Genomic DNA, 12307 nt, shown 5'->3' with positions numbered 1-12307 from the left:
AATTATTAGTGATGAGAGGAAAGTAATAAATAGATTTAATTTATATTACTACAGATTTCAAGCCAGATATTTTCAATTTGTGTGAGCTAAGAAGGATCAGGCCACCGCGGATTATTCTCCATTTTGGATTGACTTCCCTGCTAAAAGATATTTGCTGACATTCTCATTATTTTAGGATTCTTCAGGCAAATGACATATCACCTCAAGAGTGCGGGTATAACTTACTTTTTCTATTGTGGGCTTTGCCCCCTCATACCCTTGCACCCATTACTTAGTAAAAATAAATATAGAACATTCTTTCTCCTTTTTGGAAAAACTCACTGAAAAAAAAAAACCTACATCTTTGAGCACTACAAATTCAACACAGTTTCATGTGCAAATATGCCCAATTCACCCACCAAAAGCTAAACAAAAAATATATACAATAAACAATACAACTAAGGGACAGTCACAGTTATAGGTGACATGCATAGTAATGTACACCAACACCTAGGCACAACGGAGCCAAATATGCAAGGGAGGTAGTAGGATCTATTATGTCTAGGTATTGAGAACAAAAAATGGCAGAACTCACCAGTAGCTGTGAATTCCCTTGGCTATTCTAAGAGAATTTAACATTCTTTTAGGATAGTTTCCAGTGGGGGAATTAATATTTTGCAAAATAAATAATCCGCGGATTACTTTTAGTCTGCAGACTAAAATTTAGTACACGGATTAAAATCCGGCCCATCAGAATAAAAATCTCTCGTGAACTAAAACACAATCAGGTAGACAAAAATAGAAAGCGAGACTAAAAAAACTGAGAGCACAAAGTAAGACTCAACTGGGCCAACTAACAATTAGTGCGCAGACTAAATATGGCCAGCCAAGTATGTTAGCAAGGCCATGAAGAGCCCAAAACACCCCCTGTAAAAACTAAAAACAAAAGTAAATAAATAAAACAAAACAGAACAAAGCAAAAAATAAATAAACAAAAGAAAGAAAGAGAACAGAAAGGAAAAATTGAAAAGAACCAAAACACTGACATGAACTTTTAAGTGATTCAAATACTACCTCACCTGTGCAGCAACTCATTTTCTTAAATTGAAACAAACTGTCACCACAAATACTAGTCCATAGAAGAAACTAAAAGAAAATTCATTTTTCAAAAAGAAAGTCTCTATGGTATTTAACAAATGCAAATGAGTCCTTAAATGAAGACTTATTCAAAATAAATTTGCATTTGGATAACTCAAAAATGACAGAGGCAATTTTCCCCTACATGGCCTAGGACAGACTTTCGCCATCAAATATCAAATTTCAACCTGGAGCTAACTGTTACCACTGAATCTTAAGCCTTTTAAAATTACCATTTATAAACAGTCATATATACAATATCAAGGCCTACGGTTGATTCTCACAGCATCAGCTCTCAACAATTCTACTGTATTAACAGCCAACCAGAGCAATGTAGAAATGCCTATGGGCAATGATAATCTAAGTAGAACATGGAACAAGTGCTGTGCCTGTTCCGACAGCTAGTCCTCCCTAGATTTCACTGTGATAAATGTACAACACAGACACTGTTCTCTGGTTATACAATACACACAATACACAAGGACCCAATGTTAAAAACTGATAAACCATGAACTCCTAAAGGAGCAACCCCAATGCTGGCTCTCAAGCCATCTATTAATCATCTAAAATTATTTGTAATTTGTAAACCTAAATACAGGATTAAAGTGAGACAATGCCATGGATTTGTTGAATAGTTATGTTAATTACCAGGTTAAGTAGCTACAAAAAGAACTTAAGTCTACTAAAGAGCTGATATGTGGTACATAATTCATAAGAAACACAAACATCCTTTCCTTAGCCACAACAGAGCCACCATTCAATAAATTTTATCTGTACTTATTAAAAGGCTTACTGAGTTTTCCTGAGCTCTGTTACACATAAGACATATTATATGTGTTGATATCAGCATTTAACTATGCAATGTAATTTCTTCCTCTAACTTCATTCACTGATAAAATAGTCCTGCAGGCTTACACAGAAGTATGATTTACCAAATGTCCACTTACTCAATTTAATCTCTTATTGTTCATAAAATAGTTACTATAGTCAGACTGACCTTCTTAGGAATACAGGAACATTTTCTTTTCATCCACACCTCCTCATCTTAAGGGACAGTCCCCAAGGCTACAATAATTTCTGGCCTTACCAACATCTAAGCAAATCTAAATCCTCCCTCAAGAGCCCACCCCACCTAGTCCTTCTATCACCTTTAAGGAGGCTGGCTTCCTTTTTAACTCCACCACCCTCACTGGAGATCTGACTTATACCTACAGTATGTGAACACCTACAACACACAATCAAGTATATGGTTATATATTATTCAATACTTGCTTAAACTGAGTCAGTTATATCACCTGTAAGCTTTTCAAAAACAAGGGCTATATATTTTACTTCTTTTGCATCCTTTATAGTATCTGAGTATCTGGTACGGTGCTGGGTACATAGGAGATATGGGTTTTAAGGAACAAATGATATATTAAAAGCAGACTTTTGCTTTCTTTTTTAATCCACCCCCAACCCTACCTCTCTGCTCCCCACAAGTGATCTTCAAACTTATGCCTTAGTATTCTTTCTTTTTTATATTATTCTCCTTACATAGGGATTAGCCATCCTAGTGGTTAGATTTTAAAGTGCATAGTTTCCAGCAAAGAAATGGAGTGTAACCAGTACACCTAGAAAAGTGAGGAAGTCTACTCACATGGGAAAATAAATGTTAGACAAGGAAAAGTGATTATTTAACACTAATAAAGATGTAGGTGGAAAATTCAGTAGAGAACATAGTGTATTTAATGAGACAAGTGATAATGGATTAGTAGAATGTTCAGGGCAGAGGGATGTTAAGTAGTAATATAGAAACTAATTTACCTAAGCAATAGAACAAAAAAAAAGATGAGTACAATCTTAGGAATCAGTAGAAGTCCGAACACAGTTTTATGCTTTCTGGAGTACATGGGAGCAAAACCAGAAAAGGCTGACAGAGTTCACCTGCAAAAAAGAAGTCTGACAATTTTTGTTTTGTGCTCTCTCGACCCCTCTGAAGGCATTTTTAATTTTTATTTTTTTTAAAGATTTTATTTATTTATTTGACAGAGAGAGACAGCGAGAGAGGGAACACAAGCAGGGGGAGTGGGAGAGGGAGAAGCAGGCTTCCTGCCGAGCAGGGAGCCCGATGCGGGGCTCGATCCCAGGACCCTGGGATCATGACCTGAGCCAAAGGCAGTCGCTTAACCAACTGAGCCACCCAGGCATCCGGCATTTTTAAAGGTTTATTTGAGAGAGAGAGAATCTTCAAGCAGACTCCTTTCTGAGCACGGAGCCCAACTCAGGGCTCCATCTTACAACCCATGAGATCACCACTTGAGCTGAAACCAAGCTCAACCGACTGAGGCACCCAGGTGCCCCAAAGGCATTTTTTAAACTATAAATGTGTATAGTTCAAACAGGAGTTTATCAAGTGAAAAACTTTGTATCGAAGGGCTCAGAAAAAAAGGTAAGATTATAAATAAAGTCTTAAAAAATTAGTAGGAAAAAAATAAGTATAGTAGGGTTTTATGTTTAGCTTTAAACATAGAGAATAATAAACACAACCTGTCCAGTCTAGTCTGGTACCTTAACAGCTGAAATGACCTCAACCTCAATTTTCTGATTACTCTTAGCTAGTTGTAAATAGTAACTAAATTCATTCATTTTCAAGTATGTGGACAGTGTTCTAAGAAATTGATATGTAAGGACTGACTTGTAGATACTGCTTTTTAGGATACTTAAATAATAATCTATGGTACCACATATCCCACAGACATTTAACTATTAAATAAACTTACTATGTATGCCAAAAACTTAGTAACAAACATTTTGAAGTAATTTATATCCATCTTATTATTACCACCATGAAAAAGAAATTAGGAACTGCTATAATACATATGGCATGACTTGGAAGGTATTATAAGAGTTACATGGTGGGAATTAATCATAGAGAGCTCAGATAATTAGAAAATATTTTATGGGAGAACTAAGATTTGAGGTCTTGAGGAAAGGTTAAGATGTGGTAAGCAGAGAAGAAGATCATTCTAAGTGTGAGAAAAAGATACTAGTAAAAGAAACATACATGGCTTTTCTGGGGAACAGAGGTTAGGAAGGTTAGGAACAGGACAGAAGTAAACCTCTTGCTTCTCTGGAAAGAAAAGATAGAAACATTAAGTTTCTATTATCCAAAATGACTATATAATCCGTTATCCAAAATGGGACACTTTTGAGAGTGAAGGGGCATTCAGTTAATAATTACACTGAACAAGCATAAAGTGGCACACATGATCACCGCTGTTCTTATATGCATATTATGTCAGATTTTCCTAAAGGCAATAAGTAAACAGAGAAGATTTTTAAGCAGGAGTGACAGTATTACATGTGCTTTTAAGAAAACTAACTTTGAGAGCAATGAGGATTACAAAGGATGTGAAACTGAAAGAGGGAAACTGGTTAGGAGGTTGTTTTAACAAATTCTTTATGACGATGGCCTAAAGTCAGGGCAGTGGAGATAGGACAAATCACAGAACTATATTGGATGTAGGATCTTTATATTTATTTAGAACTGAAATAAAATATTCCTTTATATGCATATTACTATTTTCAAAAGAAATCAGAAAAGACAATAGCTAATTGCTATCTTACAAAAGAAAAAACTTGAGGCACAGAGAGTAGAAGCAGTACTCAAACTAGGTACTGCTGTTATATACTAGGTACTGCTCGTAGCTACAACTACCAGCTGTTAAGGTACCTCACTTCATACCTAATAGACTGTTATTTAACCATACCTTCATATACTAAATGCAGAATTTAAGCTTCCTCTCTTCTGCCAACGAATCTCCACCTCTACTTAAATTTCCTTTGCATCATCTGTTTTGCTTTCTATCTGGCTTTTTATTCTTTGAAGTTTACAGCGTACACCAATGCAGGAGGTCTTTATCCTCCTATTCCCAATCCAATAATGGTCCCTGTTTCAAAACATTAGCACCAATTTCCTTTCCTACTTAAACCACAAGTGCTTTATCAATGAATTAGATTACTCTGGCTATTAAATAACAGTTAAGGGCAACTTACTGGATTTCTAAATTCTCAAGATTCTTGCCATAAACCATACTAGGTTCATCTCACTTTTTAGTTCCTCTGCTATCTTTCCTAAACATCTGAATCCTTCACTTCAATGTTTCCATGGAAGACATTTTCTCTCTTGATCTTTATGTCTGCCTACATTTTTGAGTACACCAGCTTCCAGTCCTTGGGGATACAGCTATACTACATTGCAGCACAGAAAAGCAGGGTTCAAATGTCCACAGCTTTAGGAAATGGGGCTAAAGTGGATTCTATCAGAAGGCCAAAATAAAGGCAAAACAGCTTTTGTTTCCAGACTTTGTTTACCTGCCCTCAAAGAGCAAGAAGCTCTTTTCTTTAGGGAACAATATTATGTATTTCTTAAAAAAAACAAAAAAAACCCTTCATTGGCTGCCTAGCATAAGAGAGCACTTCTCAGGTTGGCGTCCACTATCATAATAGAGGGGAGAAGGGACTATGTTCCCTCTAGAAATTTAAAATTTTGTATTTTCATTTTAATAATAACCTATTTTAAAAATCAATATAAGCATATTTTGGATCATTTAGATTCATCCAGGTGACAGAATAGTGCCATGGAATTTTTGTCTGAATTTGGTTTTGTGCTTACAACCATAACAACATCAACCTAGTTGTGTACACTATTGAGAAATTAACATAAGTATGCTTATTACATAATAAATGCATTTGTACCAAGTGAAAATCAAATTATGTCAAGGCACAATATATAAATGAAGAGTTCGCAGTACTTTGAACAGACAAAATAGGTGGGAAAATGGAGTCATCATTCTACACATGAAATAGGAATGGAAGCCTAAATAAAACAAATAAAAGGGCTTTGTATAGATTATTCAAGTTTGAAGAGCATTAGTATAAGATATAAAACATCAGGAATTCCATGAGCAAAGGAAAGTGTAAAACATACAAACTGACCACAAATCTTCTGTTGACTGCATTTTAATTATAATCCACCATTCCTCACATTCCATCCTGGCTAATACTTGAAAAGATATAATCCAGGGGGGGAAATGCCGAATATGACACACACTAATACTTGTAGCAGTCTTGATAAAAAAAAAAAAAAAAATGATAGGGACTGTTAAATAAAATCTCATGACCTCAATTTCAGCATTATATTGGTCAGATACTCTACCTTAAGGGTAGCATGTGAGGAATACTTAGATTACACCAAAAAGAGCTTTATTTTTCTTTCTTCATAAAAATGACATGATTATTAATGAAAACATGGAAATTTATTTTATTTTATTTTATTTTATTAATGCAAAACAAAGAAAATAAAATCACCTACACTCTTCTCACCCAAACTACCATTAGCATTTTGGACTATTTTCCTGTATTTATTCATTATACAGTATTGTCTTTGTTTTTTGTTTTTCTTTAACATGACTGAAATCATAGTATACTACAAATCAATTATAAACACTTTAACTTATAATAACTTCACTAGATTCAAACTGCAACTCAGCCTTTAAATCCCAATAGGCCACCTAGGGTTCTCTGAGTTTAGAGCCAGGTGAGAGACCCTAAGTATCTTCTGACCAAGATTCAAAATAAATTTTAAGTGTAAAGATCAAAGAATGGTTTATCTCAGAACATTTAGGGTTTATTATAAATTTTAAGTGTGGTGGGAAAGGCAACATCATGGTCAGTGAAAGCTAACCTATAATTCTGGCACTAAAATACCAAGGTCTCTGATCTAAATAATTAGTAATAAAAGGATCTTCTGCAATGAAGAGAGATAGTAAGATTGAGAACTTGAAGGAAAGTAACTAGAATCAAAATACAATTTAGAGAGAGAAAAAGACACACTTTGAATCTGGGTATATAAATTATTTCACCTCTTATTATAAAAGATCTATTACCAATTAAATGAACCTATCACTGCTCAAAAGAAACTTATATATACATTTTTAGGCATACAAAATCTCTGCTTGAACTATAAAAGAGTTGAACTTTATTAACTCACAAAAATATATAATGAAATATAAGTAAACGTGAGAGGAGGTGCATGGTGCATAACTCTAAGTCTGGCACTACACACACACACACACACACACACACACACAAACACACACACACACGAATAGAAGTTTAATCCTGGGTTTGTCATGGCCACCTATGTAATCTTGAATAAGTCACTTGGTATCTTTGACCAGAGTTTCTGAATCTACAGAATAAGGATGCTAGAGATTCACTCTAGTAATAAGCCCTAATATGATTTTTTCTCTCTGCCCTTAATGTCACAAACTGAAATGAAAAAATTTTAAATAAAATCTCTCTTAAATCATTTCAATTAAGTATCAAAGCAAAAAATAAAGTTTTCTGGTAAATTAGTACGTATGCTCTTCAAATTGGTTCCATCTACGCTCTAAGAATTGGTTAGGCTATCCAATGGCTAATGACATCCCGTTAACATATCAATGCTTTCAACGTATACTCCAAACAAGATCAAATCTTTTTATTCCCCTCCCAAAATACCAACAGGAAAGCAAAGAAAAGAAGAAAAACACACAGCATCATTTATAAGACCTACAGTTTCAAAAAAGAATAAAGAAAATATATGAAATACATGTTTTCATATAGTATATGATATTGAGTAAGTACCTCTGTGTAAAGAAATTAACTTTTGAGTTTTAAGTAGTCAAAATTTATATATAAGATACTACTCCTAATGAAATTCTATATTTTAATGGTATAGGTACACTGTCTTCAACCTACAAATAAAAACCCAGGCGGAAAACTGTCTACAGGAAATCAGTGGGAACAAAACTATACATAGTCAATGCAACACTAAAGTACAACTACCCAACTATATCTTTACATGCAGAACTGCTATGTACTCTGTACTCAGGCAGCTATCTAGTACCAAAATAGTTTAGTTTAAGAACAATGAAAAACCCAAGTTTAAGTTAACTATTGGTTAATGTGCTTTTTAAAAAACTCATTTTGACTCACCTTAGTCCAAGGGTGTGCCTTAATTTGAGGGAATTTGAATTCTGTGTAGTTTGGGTTCATTTCTCTAATTTGCTCCCTTGTTGGTGTCCCCAGGACCTAGACAAAGAAAGCAAGTTATTGCCGTATTTTTTTATATACTTACAAATACAGTCTTTATGTTTTAATGTATTGGCTTCACTGGAAAAAAGAATTCCAAAGTCATGAAATATATAATTCATTAAATACAGCAGACTTCACAGAAGATTTTTAACTGACTATAGATCCCATGCTATACTACCCTACACAGACTTTTATGATAATCATGTTAAACTAAGGTTATACAAAAAGATCACTTAAAAACATTCAAGTAAAAATCAAACATCTTTGTTCTATTGAGAAAAACCATCTACTGCAATCATGGGCATCTGAAATGAGATCTTGTATTCATTTAGTAAAGTATAGCCAAAGGTTTTATTATCAATAAATTAATCAGGAGAACCTTACTCCGACAGTGTCATGAATAATTCTATTCAATCAATGAATATTTAGTGATTGTTCCCTGTGTACAAGGAACTATGCGATGACCTATGGAGAATACAAAGAACAAGAGATTTCTTGTCATAATGAACTTACATGTTTGTGTGTGGAAAAAAATATAACTATAATACAATAGGTAAATATGTTCAGTATTTCATTGTCTCTAGAGATATAGTATGTGCTGGACAAAGGAAATCATACAGAACTGACTGCATGAGACATGATGGGAAGAAACATTAATTACTAAAAATGAGCACTTTGAAAAAAGATGACATACATTACTCATCTTTATGATTCTAAAGCCTGGTATAACACACATTTGTTAAAATATTCGGCCATTTACAATCCAAAAATAGTGATACAGAAGGAGTGTAATGAAATAAGTACTTGATTTGTGGTGGCAAGCAGTGAATAATCAGGGCAAAGTAAGAACTTCAGGGATTTTTCTGTTTGTTTTTGGTTCTAATTCTGTAGACTTCATTAAAAACAGAACTTAAGATTTTTAAGAGTTTTGTCCTTCAAAAGACACTCTTAAAACAAAAAGGCAAGCTACAGACTGAAAGAAAACATTTATAAAACATACATCTGCAAAGGACTTATATATAGAATATACAAAAGACTCCTATAATTCAAAAACAAAAGACACTCAAGAAAACAAAAAGGCAAGCTACAGACTGAAAGAAAACATTTATAGAACATACATCTGCAAAGGACTTATATATAGAATATACAAAAGACTCCTATAATTCAAAAACAAAAGGACAAAAACAATTGTATCTTTTGCCCCCCCACCCCCCCCCCGCCACTGGCAAAAGATAAAATTAGACACTTTACCCATGAAGACACAGATAGTAAATAAGCACATGAAAAAATACTCAACATCATTATCATCAGGGATGATAACCACCTACATACCTACTCAGAAGAGTAAAGTTAAAAAAAAGATTGTGTATACCAAGTCTTGGTGAGGCTGTAGAGCAACGGAGGCTCTCATCCACTGCTAGTGGAAATGTAAAATTGTATGGCACCTTAGAAAACACTTTGGCAGTATGTTAAAAAGTTAAACATATACTCACCATACATCCATCATTCCCACTCCTAAGTATTTACCCAAGAGAAATTAAAGCATATGTTCATACAACAACTTTTACACAAATGTGCACAGCATCTTTTTTGCAATTGCCAAAAAGTGGAAACAACTCAAATGTCCACAAAAGATGAATGAATAAACAAACGGTGGTATATCTATACGATGGAATACTACTCAGTAACAAAAAAGAACATGGATGAATCTAAAAATAATTAAAACCTGAGTAAAAGAAGCCAGACCAAAAAGAGTACCTACTGTATAATTTCATTCATATGGAATTCTAGAAAATTTTGTCTACAACAACAGAAAGAAAAGCCATGATTGTCAGAGAAGTTATTACAAAGAGCACTAGGAAATTACTGGGTGGGCGGAATATGTTCATTATCTTGATTTCATGGTGGTAGTTTCATGTGTGCACACATACGTCAAAACTTCCCAAACTGTATACTTTAAATATGTGCACTTTACTGTATGCCAATACATCTTTCAGAAATTATTTATTCGAATACATAAAGTTTAAGTAAGATAAGTGGAAAGGACATTGAGCTACAGAGCTGTAGTATTATTTGTCAATATAAGTCAAAAAGGAATCTAGTTAACTATAAACTGACCTTTAATTCCTAAAAGACAATTTCCGAGCAGACACCTGATGTTACTGGAAAGAAAAGATGTATAAAAATAATCTAAATTATAACACATCATTCTGTGGAAAGTTTGCTTTTGGGCACTGGAAACAAATGTCTAGTTTATATAACCTCCCTTCCCTCTTGTAGCAGAAGTCCAGCTTTACAGAGAGGAGCAAGGTATTATCTAGTACTGGGAAGGGAAGTCTCTGGCCTTTGCGACTGCAGATATCAGACACTTATAAGTCAGGAAATATTCACACTTAAAATATGAAGGCTAAAAAGGAATCTTAATTTTTATTTTTAAATAATTAAGCAAACATTTATATCCTATTTTACCCCTTGATGAAGTGTGTGCATATGTGTGTGTGCACGCGCGCACGTCTAAGTGTCTGTGCATGTACACGTACTGGGAAAGAGGGAGAGGAGTGAAAAAGGGAGAGTGAGCTAATCAATAATTCTGCCCCCCAAATGCAACCCACTGGATTCTTTTAACTGCTGAACAAAAAAACCAAAAGCAATGACATGAAAAAAATGAGTATTTAAAAATGCATACCTTCAATGACCCTACAACTTAATAATTCCATTTTAAGTTATATACTCTAGCCTAGAGAAACCTTTTTATACATCCAAAGCAACAATGTAACATTATAAAATACTATAGGCACAAGCAAAAATCCAAAAGTAGAATTAGTAAATAAACTGTAACATAGTCATAAAATGGTACACTAACTAGCAATGAAAATGAAGCACAGCTACACACACCTTCTGATGAATCTCACAAAATGGTGAGTTTTCACTCAGCAATGAACACACAGAGTAGCACTGTCTGATATAAAGCTTAAAAACAGGCAAGACTAAACTATATTTTAGTATATATAGTAAAACTGTGAAACTAACAAAAAACATGGGAATATTCATTAGATTATTCAGCTTAATAGGAAGATATAAGAGAGATTGTGACCGGGATGGGGCATGAGTAATTCCTCTAATTCTTAACATGAGTGAGAATTACATGGATATTTGCTTTATTATTGTGCTTTACATTGAACACATTTTAATATATTTTGGCATTATGATATATATCACAATAAACAAAATAAGACTTAAGAAATGCCCACTTTTGAATCAGTGAGTATTTGCTGTGCAGTTCCTCTCTATTCAGTACTTTGTTAACACAAGACACAGTCCTAACTCCCCACAAGTTAGTAAGAATGCTAAAAAAATGAGAATTGTATAATGTCCATTAGTAAACCCATCCTTTTACTGTATAAACAGAGTTCACATGGACTTATCAGCCATTTGGTTAACTTTCTGATAAGGGCTATGTGAGAGAATTCAAGTTACAAACGGTATAATAAAAAGGCAGGACACTCCTTGAAGTGAATATTATAATTCTTACTGTTTTTTATTATATCCTAAGAACATTCCCAATTGAAGTATATCTGTGAAATACACAATAAAACAGCTGAGAAACATATGCCATATACACAAGGTTTGCTTAACATATGAACTTTTAATAATTTATTTAATGTGAAAGCAAAAAGGTATATTGTATACGTTTTTACTCCCATATCTTCTCCCTAGATTCACGTCTCACAGCCACTCACATCTAAACATTTACCCAAAATTTGTAATGAAAAATGTCAAACACAGAAAAAAGTCACATTTTTTTTTTTTTCAGTGAAAACCCTCTTCCTTTATACCAACTACCCAGATTCCGTGATTAATGTTTTACTATGTTTGGTTCATCACATTTCCATCCATCTATCCATACATCAATCCACCTTATTTTTTTGATACATTCCAAAGTCAGTTGCAGACATTACCATGTTAGCACATATATAATTAAGGTTCAATATTTATGACTTTTATTTAAGCATTTTTTACATACTCGGAATCTTCCTTCAATATACACAGTATGTACATGTGGAAAATT

General features: G+C 33.8%; 1 protein-coding gene across 2 annotated transcripts in view; it reads right to left on the bottom strand.

Moving 5' to 3' along the window:
* The window catches only part of GSK3B (glycogen synthase kinase 3 beta), a 205888-nt gene that overhangs the window by 35793 nt on the left and 157788 nt on the right, over positions 1-12307 (bottom strand). For both annotated transcript variants that reach the window (XM_027587005.2, XM_027587006.2), the window contains exon 8: positions 8140-8235. In XM_027587005.2, the coding sequence (XP_027442806.1) occupies positions 8140-8235 (96 nt within the window). The remainder of the gene's footprint in view (positions 1-8139; positions 8236-12307) is intronic.

This window comes from Zalophus californianus, chromosome 1 (genome assembly GCF_009762305.2).
Source record: "Zalophus californianus isolate mZalCal1 chromosome 1, mZalCal1.pri.v2, whole genome shotgun sequence".
NCBI lineage: Eukaryota > Metazoa > Chordata > Mammalia > Carnivora > Otariidae > Zalophus > Zalophus californianus.
The sequence above is the reverse complement of the archived record's forward strand: the minus strand, read 5'-3'. Positions and strand labels throughout refer to the sequence as shown.